The sequence below is a fragment of the Pseudonaja textilis genome, chromosome 3 (genome assembly GCF_049901715.1).
Source record: "Pseudonaja textilis isolate UNSWEBS1 chromosome 3, rPseTex1.2, whole genome shotgun sequence".
In the NCBI taxonomy this organism is placed as follows: domain Eukaryota; kingdom Metazoa; phylum Chordata; class Lepidosauria; order Squamata; family Elapidae; genus Pseudonaja; species Pseudonaja textilis.
Genome location: NC_141992.1, coordinates 106738273 through 106754985, shown reverse-complemented (window position 1 = coordinate 106754985; position 16713 = coordinate 106738273). Strand labels below are relative to the sequence as shown.

Below are 16713 nucleotides of genomic sequence, written 5' to 3'. Positions count from 1 at the left end.
ACAACATGTGTGTCCCTTCTTGTGCATAGCCCAGAAACTTTTGTAATTCTTTGCAGCAAAAATTACCGGCCTCTGGCGTTGCTCTACTTTTCAAATACTCCGCCACTGCTGGAGTGTTCCTACTGTTCTAGGTGCCAGCCCCACAGGTCCACCCCATTTAGCCCACTGCACTGGAGGGACCTGCCCAAGCAAGTCCAAGCGGAGCAGTGCACCAAGTCAATGGGGTGAGCCTGAAAGAGGGAAAGAGAGAGAGAAAAGAGAGAGAGAGAAAAGGAAGAAAAGAAAGGAGACAGAAAGAAAACGGGACAAAGAAAGAAGGAGGGGATAGAAGGAAGGGACAGAGAGAAAAAGAAACAAAGAAGGAGGGTGGGAGGGAGGAGAAAGATAATATCTATTCTACTCCAATCACCTGCTCCAGCAGGGTTAGAAGGGAGTGTGTGTGTTCTCCTTGCAATTTACCAGTACATTTTGGTTTTGCCTTCTTCAAAATTGGCACTGTAATATATTAGGGAAAAGTACCTTTTAGGTCAGAGGTCTGGTCCAATGGATCCAGTTTAAATCCTCAACAAAATGTGAGAGCTTCCTGATAGTCTTAATCATGTTTCGTCCACAAAACCTTTAATTAGAAGCCAAAGATGTTTCAATGTTCTGGCAAAGATGCTGGCAAAGGTGGGGAAAAGGGCCTCTAAACTAGGCCTCATTTCAATCTGGTGCATCAGGTCTCTCTCTTTCTCTCGTTCCCTCTCTCTCTATCCCTTCCTTAACCTATCTACCTATTTTCTGCCCAGGCAGGCCTGGGCTAATCCTGCATCACCCTGTTTCCCCTTTCCCCTTGCCATGGCTGCTTGCTTTCTTCCTTCTCCCAGGGGATATGCCGCTTCCAGCCTGGCCTGGCCTGCGGGTCAGTGGCCAGCCCTTGGGGAGCATCTCCGCTGTGCTGGGGCTGAAAGGGGTGGTGGAGGTGCTCCAGGAGAGCAGGCAGATGTCCCAGTGGAACTTGCAGCAGCCTGGGACATCCGCCCGCCCTACTCTCCCGCCGCTGTGGCCGCTTGCTTTCTTCCTTTTTTCCTCTGGAAGGAAGAAAGTGAGCGGTGGAAGAGGTGCCCCACTTTCTGGGGCTGCCTCCCAGTCCTGGAGCAGCACCACTGTCGCCACCGCCATTTGCTTTCTTCCTTCTCCCACCACCTGCTGCTCTGGAGCTTGCCAGATCAGTTCACCCCACACCTAGTGTGTGTGTGTGTGTGTGTGTGTGTGAGAGAGAGAGAGAGAGAGAGAGAGAGAGAGAGAAATAGGAAGGAAGTGAGAGAGAGAAAACTCTGTGCTATTATTTTTAATTGTTCCATTATTTATCATGTGTTAGTATTTTACACTCCCCTAGACCTAGAGTGATTTTACTGCCTTTCTTTTGCCCAGAGCTATCACATATTTTTCAGGGATTTACATGCATTCAATGTCTATCGTCCAGAGAATAAATATGCGTGTGTTTATTTTGTACAACAGGTTGCATAAGTCCAGCTTAATATGCTATTCTGGCTGGTATACGATGTTTCGTATACGTACAATAAAAGCACTCTTGTGATCTTTGACTTTTAGCTTGCTGTCAAACATCACCCATAATACTAATTACTGTTTTGAACAATATGCAGGTTGTATTACACAAATGGCTAATTTACATGTGAAATTATGACTGAAAAATTTCTGCACCTATATTGGTTTAGCAGTTCAGCTGATGAAGTCCCTCTGCAAATATGGATGGGACTAAGTGCCTTTAAATTGAATTGGATCAGTGGTGGGAATCAAATTTTTTTACTGCCGGTTCTGTGGGCATGGATTATTTGATGGACGTGGCTTGGTGGTCATGTGACTGGGTGAGCATGGCTTGGTGGTTATGTGACTGGGTGGGTGTGGCCAACTCAATATCACTCACGTCAAGGGCTGGCTTGCCTGGCCCCTCCCCTCCTAGCCATTCCTTGTCACACCCAGCCTCAACTTATCTATAGTTCTGTAAAAATGTTGTTCACTTTTTTTTGACACTCCAGGCACTTTACTCACAAGAGGAAGCTATACTTCTAGCGTCCATGAGGAATCCAGCCTTGGAGTAGTTTTGCAGGTTAACAGACATGCATTTGCAGTTCCTTTAAGCTTCTCCATGGCTGGATTCCACCCCCCCCCCCTCAACCTTCACTCCCTCTCACTTCAGGCACTTTACTCACAAGGGGAAAGCAATGCTTCTAGCATCCATGAGGAATCCAGCCTTGTAGCAGTTTTGGAACTTAACGGACCACTCCTCTGCCCACAGTCATGTGTTTCAAAGTGCCTGCTTGAAAATGCATGGCTAGGGTAGAGGAGCAGTCCTCCTTTAAACTGCTCCAAGCCTCGGTTCCTCGTGGGCGCTGGCTAGCTGCAACTGCATGTCTGTTAACCTGCAAAATTGCTCCAAGGCTGGATTCCTCCCAAAGCACCTCCGTGGATGGTGGCAGCGGCAGCAGCATCCACCCTCCCTCCCAAAGATCTCCGGCAGCCACTTGCTTTCTTGTGGGTGGTGGCGGGAGGGCAGGGCAGGGCAGGGCAGGGCAGGTGGATGTCCCAGCCAGGGCTGCACATGCAGTGCGCAATTTTCAGCAACCCTGGCTGGGACATCCACCCACCCTCACTGCACCATGGCCACCACGTGGTAGGGAAAGCTGGGAAAGCGCCATGTGGGATAGAACCACATTGGCTTAGCCAGCTAGCTGGGGACGGAAGGGAAGGCCCAGAAAAGTCTGGGGATGGTGGGGGAGGGGGTAGCACGACTTGAAGGCTTACCTGTGAGCAGGAAGATCAGGGCTGCTCGGTTGGGGCACAGGCACCATGTAGGAAGGCTAGAATGGAAAGCCACGAGAACCCAGAAGGGGAGGAGTGACTGGGCGGGGCAAGTGGCAGGCGGGTGGGTGGGGTGGGCGGAGTGAGCAAGCATCAGGCAGGCAGGGAGAGCAAGCGAGCGAGTGGAGACCGGGTGACCGAGTCAGGGGTGTGGCCAGCCAAATGTTGCTACTGGTTCGGCGACCCATGCCAAATTCTTGCTACTGGTTTGCCCGATTCAGTGTGAACCAGCTGAATACCACCACTGAATTGGATCTGCCTTTTTGTAAAAATGTATGGGTTGGATAGCCAGGCTGATTTTATTTCTTTTTTTTTTCCTCTACAAAGGATTGCATTTGGGAAACATTAAATCAATACTGATTTTCCAGGAGGGATTTGTGAATAATACATTAATATTTTCTGGCTCCTGCTTATATTTTCTGTTTAGACTCTTGTACATGTCCTTGGAAAGACTATTAATGCCAGTAGTACTGAGGTTTGTCCCGCCTTTAGATCTCTTTGAGAGAGAGAGAGAGGGAGAGAGAGATGGAGATGTGGCTTCTTGGGAGTGCATTTTGGAGAAGTATCAAGAGAAATGCTAAAAGGGCAATCAGTTTGGAATTAAATTCCAAATGAAATTGGGTCTTCAGGGTAAAGAGACATGAAGAACTTTCAATTGCAGGTTTCTAAAAATCTTATTTAAAAATGAACTCTAGTGGCAGCTGTGTAACTCTTAGCTATTTAGCTCAGGAATAACAAGAGTTGAAAGGGACTTTGGAGGTCTTCTAGTCCAACCCCCTGCTCAGGCAGAAAACTGAGAATGCCAAAATCTGAGTAGAGGTCCTGGGAAAGGTGTCAGAATAACAGACAGGACCTTGGGGGGAACCCTGTACCATTTCAGAGAAATGGCTGTCCAGTCTTTTCTTAAAAACTTCCAGGGATTGAGCACCCAGAACTTCTGGAGACAAGCAGTTCCACTGGTTAATTGTTCTCACTGTCAGGAAGTTTCTCCTTAGATTTAGGTTGCTTCTGTCTTTGTTCAGTTTCCTTCCATTGCTTCTTGTTTGCCTTCTGGTACTTTGGAAAATACATTGCCCCCCCCCCCCTTCTTTCTGGCAGCCCTTTAGAAGCCTGTTGTTTATCACACTCTTGGGCAAAGCATGTGAGTGGTCCATGAAAGTACATCTATAGTATGTAGATAATAAAGTAAAAAAAAGGTGAACAACATTTTTACAGAACTATAGATAGGTTGAGGCTGGGTGTGACAAGGAATGGCTGGGAGGGGAGGGGCCAGGCGAAGCACCCCTTGACATGAGTGACTGAGTTGGCAATGCCCACCCAGTCACATGACAACCAGGCCCTGCCCACCCAGTCACATGACCAAGCACGCCCACCCAGTCACATGACCATCAAGCCACATCCACCAAGCAACCCACAGCACCAGTAGTAAAAAAATTTGAATCCCACCACTGGATGAAATGATAGAAGGCATTGAAGTTACAGGAATCTTGAGGGGGTGGGAATGACCATGCAATATAGGAATTCAACATCATGCAAGCATAAATAAAGTCAAACGGAAATTAGAAATATGGGGACATAAAAAGGATAAACGTTAAAACAGAGATTTGTTAAAGTAGATAAGCTAAATATTGTTATTCTAGTATTAATGTTATTGTGTTACATATTATTGTAAACATTTTGATTATGATTACCGAAAAACAATTTTACCCAGACAACACACTGCTTGATTGAAATTGATTTTTTATATGTTATACAAATAAAATAAATAAAACATAAAATAAAAGAATGAAAAGTGAAAAGAAGGGCACATAATGAAGGCAGAATATCATAAAATAGTCTGAGCCTGCAAAGATGAAGCCAGGAAAGCTAAGGCTCAAAATAAACTAAGGCTTTATGACAAAAGTAAAAAATATCAAAAATTAAAAAAAACTTCTCAACGAAGTAGTCCTTAATGGTACTACATCCACATGGACAGAAATAAGTAGTGGTGTACCATAAGGTGCCTCTTAGGTCCAGTACGCTTCAATATCTTCATAGATGACTTAGATAAGGGAATAGAAGGGGAACTCATCAAATTTGCAGATAAACTGGCAGGAATAGTCAACATCCCTGAAGTCAAGCTCAGGATCCAAAAAGTTCTTGACAAATTTGAATGGGTCCTATTCAACAAAATGAATTAATGTGGAAAAAAGCAAAGTTTCACATTTGGGCAGGAAAAATCAAAGGTATAAGTACAGTTTAGGTGAGACCTGGCTCAAAAATAGTAACTGTGAGAGGGACCTTGGAGTCCTAGTGAATGATCACTTGAATATGAGCCAACAATGTGCAACAGCAACAGCAGCCAAAAATGCTAATACAATCCTGGGTTGTATCAACAGAGGCATAGAATCAAGATCACGTGAAGTATTAGTACCACTTTATAAAATCCTAGTAAGACCATACCTGGAATACTGCAACCAATTTTGGTCACTGTACTACAAAAAATACGTTGAGACTTTGGAAAAAATTCAGAGAAGAGCAACTAAGATGACCATAGGCCTGGAGACTAAAACATATGAAGAATAGCTGTAGTAGTATTTGGGTTTTGACTAGTCTAAAGAAAAGAAAAATTAGTATTTGAGGGGCTGCCACAAAGAAGAGGGGGTCTAATTATTCTCCAAAGCACCAGATGGCAGGAGAAGAAACAATGATTGGAAATTGATCAAAGAGAGAAGGAACCTGGGATTGAGGAGAAAATTCCTAACAGTGAGGACAATTAACAAGTGGAACAGTTTGCCTTCAGAAATCATGGGCACCCCATCACTGGAGGTTTTTAAGAAGAGACTAAACAGTCACTTATCTGAAATAGTATAGGTTCTCCAGCTTGAGCAAGGGGCTGAACTAGAAGACCTCCAAAGTACCCTCGAAATTCTATTCTATTCTATTCTATTCTATTCTATTCTATTCTATTCTATTCTGTTCTGTTCTGTTCTGTTCTGTTCTGTTCTGTTCTGTTCTATTCTATTTTATTCTACATGTGAAAAACAAGGAAAAAATCAAGGAAATTATTGGTCCATTTTTTGCATCTGTCTTTATATAAACGGGGAAAAAACCCAGTCCAACCTATCAAAAACAGTACCATAAAAGACAGATTAGGAATACAAATTAAAATAGGCAAGAAAATAGTAAGAGAATATCTGTGCACCCTAGATGAGTTCAAATCACCAAGACCAGAAAGATTACATGTCAAAGTTTTGAAGGAACTGGCAGATGTGATCTCAGAATCACTGAACCATAACTTTCAAAGATCCTGAAGCACCAGGAAACTTCCAGGAGGCTGGAAAAGAGCTGATGTAGCTTTCTTCTTCAAAAAAAGAAAAAAAAATAGATCCAGGAACCCACAGACCTGTCAACATCCCAAAAACTGGCAGGAGCATGGCCCTGCTTAAGTTTGCCCAAGTAGAACTTTGTGGGGGTTTGCTGGATTGTTTTTTCTGAAAAACAACACATTGTCTGACCACCCTAAGAACCTTAGCTAAGATTCTAGGACAAATATAGTCCTTTATGAGGAACTCAATCAGAGCCTTGGAACCCCAATGTGTACTTGCATGTAATTCTCTCAGGAGGCCCCACAATTCATGCACTGGTAGAAGTTTTTTTCCCATTTTTCTTCAACCAATTCCCCTGATAAACAGCACCCATACTCTGTGCCTATATGAAGGAGCCATCACAGGCAAATGGGAAGGAATGAGTTCATAAACATATCAAGAGGAAAGGATACCTCAGCCAGCAGACATGGTGGTGCAATTAGCCAGGGCATTTCCCCGGCTGTGTTTACTGTCATCCTTACTATGGGCTCTTACATGCATAATGGCTACCTTGCTGGGAAACAAAATAGCATCCAATAAACTCAATATTTCAGATCCATATTTAACTGCCTTGTGCAGTGAGCAACCCACGCTCCTTCCACAAGGCACCATGTACATGTACGCTTCTTCCACAAGGCACCATGTATGTTCAACACCAAAAGCAAAGATACTGTCTGTAAAAATATTAACAACTGCACTTTCCGATAATTCTAAGGCTTTGGTCAAAGCAATGAGCTCAGTCTTTTGGGCTGAAGTTCCCACAAGGAGAGCTGCTGCGTCCAATACTTGGTCCAAAGTATACCACAGCATACCCAGCCAGGCTTTTTCCCTAGCACATGAAATTGTCACCATCTGTATACAGGTCCCTATCTGCATCCTTAAGTGGCTGGTCTACCAGATGCGGATGACCTCAGTGATGGTTCAGACACAATCATGAGTAACATTTTGTTCTAGTTAGGGAAGAAAGGTAGTTGAATTAAATCTGCCACTCCACTTTAAGTGTATATGTGGATTATCAAGAAGGGCTATTTGATACTTCTCAAGGTGACTGGCTGTTAGCCAATGGCCTCCCTTTGACTCTAGCAGCTCCTGGATGGAATGAGGAGTCTCAATGACAATGTTGATGCCAAAAGTTAATCACTCAGCAGCTTCTAATAAAAGGATGATGGCTGCTGCCGCACAGAATCATGCAGGCCATCCTTGGGAAATGGGGTCAAGTTGTTTAGAGAAGTATGCCACTGGGCACTCCCAACTTCCAAGGGTTTAGGTTAAACCACCGGCAGCTACCCCCTTGCTCTCTGCAACAAACAAGATAAAAGGTTTTGATAGTGTCAAATGCTATCTGATAGTAGCTTGTCCATTAAAAGAGGTCCCTATTGGAGCCTTTTGTAGCTTGACCCAGGTCTTTTGCCATTAAAGCAAAATTTAAATACAACAAAACTGAGAAACCTCATAGCTGGCATTTTGTTGTAGGTAGTTTAAGAAAACAGACAGCTTGGATCTGCTTCTGTGAGAACTTCCTAGTACCCTGAGATGAAATGTCCAGTGCAGTGGCCTAGAGGTGGAGTTCTCTCCTCACAATCAGGAGGCTGTGAGTTCGATCCTAGGTAGAGGCTAATATTTGGAATAGACTCTCCTGCTCAAGCAGGGGGTTGGATTAGATGATCTCCAAGATCCCTTCCAACTCTGTTGTTCTATGTAACCTAAATATCTGACCTCCTGCTTAACAAGTTGTGCCTTAGCATGAGAATCCTTATAGCCCTACTTGCATAGGGAGTTCATTAGGGAAACAGAGTTCTGAAGACAATCATCCTCAGAAGTGTCAGCCAACAACAGGTCATCTACTTATTGCCAACACAACTGCAGTGGCTGCCATGTGGCCAAGTTAATGGCCAATACCTTCCCAAAGATAGTGGGGCTATTCTTAAAACCCTGGGACATAACAGTCCAGCAAAGTTGTTTATGTTGCCACTGAAAGGCAAAAAGGGATTAGCTAACAGAAGCCAAGGGAACACAGAAGGAAACATCTTTAAGACCAGTAACTGTATATCATATGAGATGAGGGCTTAACTGACTAATAAAACTATAAGGATTGGGACCATCTGACGCAATGTAACTGTCAATTATCCAGTTGGCATTCCCAGAAAAAGAAACTCCTGGGACATTATTTTACCAAGAGTATAAATTTTACTGAATAAATCTATATTGGCAGAGAAGAAGCGAAACCAGCTCTGGGCTTCCTGCACAAACACACACATAGTGTGTGCTTACTCTAGCTTTATTTAGCACTTCATGCACAGCAGGCCACATGGCTTTTGGAGTGTCCATCCAGTTGGCTAATGACACTGAGGATGGAACTTTAAAAAATGTTTTATTTGTTTTATTAATATAATATATACAAATTCCATTTCAACAAACAGTGTGTTGTCTGGGTACAATTGTTTTTAGACAATCATAATCAAGGTGTTTACAATAATTCATCACAATAACATTAATACTGTAGTAACAATAATATTTTGTTTGTCCATTTTAACAAATTTCCATTTTAACATTTATCCTTTTTATGCCCCTTTCTTTCTAACTTCTGTTTTTACTGTCTAGCCATCAATAAAATAAGTCTGCCAGTGTGTAAGAAATTATAAGCTAATAAGCCATAACAAGTCAACCAATAGGAACTGTTTGGTGACTAAGAAGCAGGATTTGTTGGGAGCCATGTCAGACAGCTTAGAGCCTGGGTGTGGCTTAGCTTGACTGATCTGTATGTGTGTGCGTGTGTGCGTGTGTGTGTGTGTGTGTGTGTGTGTGTGTATGATATATAGATATATATAAAGAGAGAGAGAGAGAGAGAGAGAGAGAGAGAGAGATCAGATTGACTGATCTGTATGTGTGTGTGTGTGTATGTATGTATGTATGTATGGTATTCAGCTTTGTTCGGGTATTTTCCCACGTCATTATAGTTGTGCTTTTAAAGTGTGTCTGTGAGTCTGACTCACAGACGAACACAATACAGAAGTCTGATGATGGCAGATGAGATTCTGCCGAAACGTTGCTACAACTTTAAAAGCACAACTATAATGACGTGGGAAAATACCCGAACAAAGCTGAAGAACATAAATGTAAGTACCTGCGAAAACTTAAGAAAACACACACACACACACACACACATATGTATGTATCTATATATATATATGTATATGTATATGTATGTGTATATGTGTGTGTGTGTGTGTGTGTGTGTGTGTATATTGTGGCTCCGGACTTGGATTCAGCTCCTGTGACTGATATGAGTTCAAGTAAGGAGGACATGGCAGAAAAATATGAGCTGGCATGGCTCAGTGATTGGACTGGTAACCAGGATGAGGAGATGGACGTGACAAAGGAAGACAGACCTGATGTATTAGAATTGTCAGGACCTTTGACCTCCTCTGGTTCCTTATCTGATCAACAGCCGGGAATGGCTGACAGGGAAGTTTTGAGAGAGTCTTCTAGTGGAGATGAGAACTTGGAAAATTTGTGGTTAAATGTAAGGAACAGAAGACGTTTGAGAACGCAAACTCAGCTGGAACGAAGGAGGAGGGCGAGTCAGTAAATTAGCACGTTGCCTCAATGAGTATAAAAGGACACAGCTGGGCTGGTAAAATTTGCCAGGAACAAAGTGACTTATTGAGTGAGGACGTTACAGCAAGAAGCTCTGAGACTTGAGATTTATTGCCAGGACTGCTTTGCCGGACAGAGTAAAGATTTATGCTGTGGATTGAGATTTCTGCCAGCCGTTATCTTGTAAGACTTCTTTCTGTTTGATTTAATTTTGAAACGGCTGCTTTCTGTTTTGTTCGTTTGAATTTTGAAGGGGAGTCATAACATATATATATATATATATATATGACATTCAGCTTTGTTCGGGTATTTTCCCACATCATTATAGTTGTGCTTTTAAAGTTGTAGCAACGTTTTGGCAGAATCTCATCTGCCATCATCAGACTTCTGTATTGTGTTCGTCTATGAGTCAGACTTTTACATTTGCCCTACATATGAGGTACTACAGACAAAATCAGTAAGATACTACATAGGCATCACATCAAGACTGCCTTCAAAACAGACAGAAAAATAGAAGCCATCCTTAGAAACCCCAAAGATAACATTGACCTGGAAAACCAAGGCATATATGAAGTCCCCTGTGCATCATGCCCGGCCACATACATTGGACAGACCAATAGAAGAATAAGTACCCGCCTGGATGAACACAAAAATGCAGTAAAAAAGCTGGAACACACTTCCTCACTAGTCCAACACACGAAAGACACAGGTCATAGCATCAACTTCAATGGCACCAAAACCCTAGCAATTATAGAAAACCCTAGCAATTATCAGAGAAGCCATAGAGATTGAAAAAAGACCTGAAAGCATGAATAGAAGAGATGATTCCACCAGACTGTCAATCATTTGGAAGCCTGCACTCACAAACAAAAAAATATCCACACCACTAGCCAGGCAAACACCCGGGCACAAACAGATCCCCCCTGAAACCTCCAGCTCAAACACACCCCAACCAAGCACCCAGATGAAACCTAGCTTCCTAACAAATGATAGCCGTCCATTTACTTGGAGCCAAGCTGCTCTAAAAGCCTCCAATACAGGAACACAATGTTGCCAGCCAATCAAGACACACACACACAAAAAAAGCCACAAAACAGACAGAAGATATTAGAAACACCAATCAAGCAGAACACAGCAAACTCCAAGACCAATAAACACAGACCAAGACTCCCAACCAATCAGGATGAAGAAAAAATCATTCTGGCACAGCAGTAGGCTAGCCCCAAATTTAAAACTGAAACAACTATAAAAATTTGACTCATAGACGAACACAATACAGAAGCCTGATGATGGCAGATGAGATTCTGCCAAAATGTTGCTACAACTTTAAAAGCACAACTATAATGACGTGGGAAAATACCCAAACAAAGCCGAATACCATACATGTAAGTACCCGAGAAAACTTGATATATGTGTGTGTGTGTGTGTGTGTGTGTGTTATGCCTTACCTGTATCCACAGGTGAGCAATCACAATTCTGAAGTTCCAAAAATATAAGCAACCAAAAACAAACCCCAACCAAGATAACTGCTGAAGTTTTTCCAGTCCTCAGCAGTAATTCCGTTATCTGTTTGGCAAACCTGAAGTGCCTATAAATCACAATGCCTCAGAGAATCTTCACAAGACTTTCGCTCTAACCAGACACTTTGCTTCTGGCAAATTACTCAAGCCAATCCATTTCCTTTTATCCCCTAAGGGGGCGTGTTAGTCTCGTCAATTAATTATCGGCTCGACGCCTCCTTCCCAATTGAGACTGACGTCTCAATCTCCGTCTATTTCTCACATCAAGCCAGGATCCCTCAAAGTTCTCCTCCTCTCCTGAAACCTCTCACCCATTTTCCTGATTATCTGCCACCGGCTGCTGCATAATCAGAGAGGGAGACTTGGGGGAGGTAGAAGACTCTGACAGCTCTAATAAATTAGGTTCGTCTCTCATAGCCAAGTCCACTTCCTCATCCTGGCTACCCTCAGAATCACTCAGCAATGCAGGCTCAAATTTCACTGCCAGATCCTCTTCGCTCGAGCTCACATCTGCCAACAGAACAGATTCCAATCCCGGAGTCACAACATATATATATATCTGTTGGTTAGCAAATCTTTGCTTCTGTGATTATGCGTCATACTTTATATTATTGTATATAAAGAAGTTTCTTTTATAAATGAATCCTGCTGAATTATTTACTTGTGTGATGGTTGGATTGCTGCAAACTCTGACAGGTTATGGGCCCAGAGCACACCAAGCACATTGTAAAACTGAACTGTAATTAAGCTGAAGCCTGTATTATAAGCAAAACAGGAGGCTTGCAGGATGGCTGTTGATTTCAAGGAGAGCTCTCTGCCTCGATCTCAGAGATTGCTAAGATACAGATAGTCCTTGGGATCCCACTGGGGTGGGATCCGACTGGTGTAACTACCAGTTCAATGATTTTACGTTTTGTGTGAGCCTGATGCACGCTGTGCGCGTGTGTATATCATCATCAGCTAGCTGCCTGGATAGCTGAGCAGCGCTGCATGCAGGTACGCAGCAGTTGAAAAAGCACTTTTTTCCTGCTTTTTCAACTGCAACTGTGTCGCGCAAAGCAGCTGCAGTTGAAAAAGCAGGAAATAGAGGTCAGGTAAGAGCCCGGGCAGGTAGATGGGCCAAAACAGCAGCAAACATAGAACCGGTTCTATGTATGCTCTCTGTTTGCTGCTCTTCAGAGCAATTGGTTCTACAGAAGTGGACAGAACCGGTAGAATCCCACCCCTGGTTATGACCATTCATTAAATGACTGTTCAGAGTTAAGATGGCACTGAACAACTTAGGACTGGTCTGTGAAGTTGCAGCGATAGCAGTATTCCCATAGTCATGTAATCGTGATTCAGGCACTTGGGTACAGCTCACAATTATGATGGTTGCACTGTTCTGTGGTCCCATAGTTGCTATTTGTGACCTTCTCTGATGGCTTCCTTCCTGAAGTCAATGGGAAAGTTGGCAGGAGGTTGCAAATCACTCCTGCTGTTTTATTGCCTGTCCATCTCTGTGCTCCTTAGTATTTGGCCCCAGCACCTGCCCACCTGCCATAGTGCCCATCTGTGATACCCACCCATCCATAACTCTATCTGCCTGGGATTCTACCTCATCCCATATTACTCCCCATTTATAAGATCCTCACTTAAAACAACTCACATGGTTCTGGGGTTACAATGACAACTGGGATTGCCATTGCTAAGCACTTTCATGTGACATAATGGTTTATGACCACATCACTTAGTAATGCACATTCTTGTCCCAACTGCCATGGTCCACTTAACAACTACATGGTCCACATGGTCATTAAGTGAATTCGGCTTCCCTATGGACTTCATTGGTCAGGTTGCAAAGGGGGATCACATGACTCTGGGACACAAATTGTCATAAGTATGAGTCAGTTGCCAAGTGTCCCTGTCCGAATATGGATCATCTGACTATGGGGAGGCTGCAATGGTCATTAAGTGTGAAAAACAGTCATGTCCCTTTTTTCAGTGCCATTGCAACGGAGATTCGGGGAAACCAGATTCACTTAGCGACTGTATGACTCACTTAAGAGCGGCAAGTACTCGCTTAACAATGGTGGCAAGATCAGTGGTAAAGTTGATGAAAGCTCTTGCTTAGGACCAACATTTGGGCTCAATTGTTGTCATAAGTCAAGGACTATTTTTGCCTTCCTCTGCATGTCAGCCTTGCTTAGTAAACTCCTTCCCTTTTCTGAGAATTTCTCCTCTGTGTTTAAGGCACCAAAATAACCCAGTTGACATAAGGTCTCCTGCTGGAGCAGGGGGTTGGACTACATGACCTCAGAGATCCCTTCCAGCCCTGGGTTGCTGTGCTGTTTCAAAATACCATCTGAAGCTTCCAGGTGTTTGTGGTCCTTCCTTCCTCTCCTTTTTCCTCCCTCCCACCTTTCATCCATATCTCGTTCACCTTCCCTTCCCTTCCCTTCCCCTCTCTCCCCCTCCTTCCTTCCTTCCTTCCTTCCTTCCTTCCTTCCTTCCTTCCTTCCTTCCTTCCTTCCTTCCTTCCTTTTTCTTTCTCTCCTCCTTCACCCCTTGGATGAAGCCAGCATAATTACCCCCCCCAGCTCTTCCCTCCCCTTACTTACCCCCTCCTTTCTTCTCCTAAAAAGTGTTTGGCTTTCCTAAAGCCATTTGGCTGCAGATCCTCCCCCAAACCCCACCACTAAGATTGCACCATGGCTTATGGCTGCCGGCACTGGCAGCTAGCAGATTGGTTGGCAGCTAACTGTCCTGGGCAGTGAAAAACCCAGGACGAACCATGCTTTGGAGAATCAGCTGCGCTGAACCATGTGGGACAGAGGGGCTGTGGCCCATTGACCAGGGCGAATGGGCAGGGGCATGTCAGCCGAAGAGAAAAGTCAGAGGAGAATCGCACAAGGAGGAACACTGGCGGAGAAGGAGGCGCAGCCAAGGGTAGGAGACAAAAAGTCCCATTCCAGTGCATTAGCAGGTCTTAAAATCAATAAACAGAAGATGCATTGTCTTTCCCATTTTAGAGTATAACTGGTGGGAGGGATGAGGAGGGAGAGACTGAAAAAGTTGTTACATTCCCACGTCTTCCCATTTAGGGTTTGATATCTTTCATTCATGAATTCATGGCATATATTCTGTATATGCTTAAAGGAATGTAGTACAAAACTATTGCCTGTTACATCTGTATGCAAAGTTAATTGAAAAGTATCTGTACAGTATTATAATAGGGAATCTGACTGAGAGGATTTTCACCTTTTGAAGTCTTATCTTGAATCAGGTTGATTCCTCTGGGCTTCTACCTTTGTTTGCTCCCTGTATTTTGTGACTCAGTTAGGGTTTTTGTGATTATGTATTTTTTTATTAGCAATTTGCAAAGAGAATCGAAAGCAATTAGTGAATATTAATTTCCTGGAAAGGAATGCATGATGGTTAATACAATACCAGAACAGCTTTTTTTTTACATGATGCACTGAAATTAGCAAAATCCAGTTTCTCTCTTCAGTACAATGAATTTGTATTGCTCTTCTCAGTTTTACTGATCTATTGTAGGTAGACACAAAGAAAAGGAACATAGGGAATGTAGGCTGTTTTCTGTCAAGCTAATCATCCCCCCCTCCCCCCCGCAAATGGTACCTGATGTTCATTTGGCTTATAAAAACTAGATGTGGTATCTTTTTTATTCAATTTATATAGCCACCCATCACACATACATAACTCTACACAGCTTACAATAAAATGGTAAAATACAAAATATCAAAACTAAAACACATAGCAGTCAGGCATCCTTCAAATATCTATCAGCTGTCAGGGTTCTGATGATTGCCCAAATAATAACGAGAAAAATAAGCTTTGTCACATATCCAGGACCCCAAGCTGGGTCCTAAAATTAAAAGGCCTTATGAAAAACCAGAAGAACCTGGTCAATCTAATCTGAAGTAAACAATGGTCCAAAGGACTCACCTTCTGGGTCTCAACAGTCAACCCTTCTTAACTGACATTACCCTCCTGCATATGAATGAGAGTTAAAGAGAGTAGGGGAATGTGGTCCTGTGACTATAACCTAGTCACAAACCATGAAGATCTTTAAAGATAACAACCACCACCATGAATTACATTTGGAAATACAGTGAAAGCCAATGCAGCTTGCAGGGCAGTGATGTTACATGCCCTGAATAATTGGTGCTATTATTTGCGTTGCTACATTTGTGCATCAGTTAAAGCTTCTGAATATTCTTTAAGAGCAGCCTCACATAGAGCACATTGCAACAGTCTGGAAATTATGAGGTCATGAGCGGGGTATCCCGGTCCAGGAATAAGACCAACTGATGCACACTTCAAAGTTGTACAAAAGCCCTCTTAGCCACAGCTGCCATGTGCCCCTTCTGTAGAGACACAAATGCAGGATGATCCTCAGATTGCATACCATGTCTATCTAGAGTGATGACATCCCATCCAGAAGTCTGAGCATTTGACTATTTGCAATCTATACTTAGAAGGTTATATGGTTACTATAGCTTGTAGAAATATAGCATTCATCCCTGCAATAATTTGAAGTTATCTAAAATAGAAGACAAGTAGAATACACAGGTATTGGCTAAACAAAGAATTACCTATATAAACTCATCTTTTCCAACTATGCTACATTATTTATATTACTGCTATCTAAAAACTTAATAAAATGAAAATCTTAACCAGATATTATTGCAACTTTTTACCTTTTGATTGCATCCCATACTTTAACTCCATCATCCCGATAGTAGTAGTACGGAATATTCTCATTGCTTTCCATATGTCTTGACTTGATTTCTTCAGGAAAGCAGAGAGAGCTGTAGGTAAGATGTTTCATTGCTCGCTGGACCATTTGCACATGCCCACCACCTCCAGTGGCATTTGCCTTTAGCAACCAAAACAAACAATATAGGTCATTAAGAAAAACAGTTGAAAAAGACTCCACATTCCTAAGATTAGTAGGTCACACAGAAGGATGCAATGGTTGGTATGTGTCCTCCTCTAGCTTCTACACAGGCTTGTTTGCATATTAAAGGTTTAGTCATTCAACTTCCCCACATTTTCTAAAGAAACCTTACACACTATTTACACTACAGAAAAAAAAAACGAAAGAAATATTTGTATTTAATGGGTGGGTTTTCCCCTCTTTTTTAGGAAATAAGGACAATTCAGCTGCTCCCCAGTTCTATTAATATACAGTAGTAAATAGGGAAAGCAAAATTGGTGTCCACCAGCTAGGATGTTATTTTGAAGTTCAGGGGGGAGGCTTTTTCAAATTTCATGATGTGACATTTAAAGCAGTCAGAAAATTGGGATTGAGTGAGTCAGGGCCATTTAATGTAATTAGTAGTCTATGCAGAAGCAGATGCAATGGTTTTGCCTGGGTACCA

General features: G+C 42.8%; 1 protein-coding gene across 3 annotated transcripts in view; it reads right to left on the bottom strand.

Annotated features, from left to right (window-relative positions):
* Positions 1-16713, bottom strand: part of ALOX5 (arachidonate 5-lipoxygenase) — a 220152-nt gene that overhangs the window by 90095 nt on the left and 113344 nt on the right. For all 3 annotated transcript variants that reach the window (XM_026718714.2, XM_087930534.1, XM_087930533.1), the window contains exon 10: positions 16030-16208. In XM_026718714.2, the coding sequence (XP_026574499.1) occupies positions 16030-16208 (179 nt within the window). The remainder of the gene's footprint in view (positions 1-16029; positions 16209-16713) is intronic.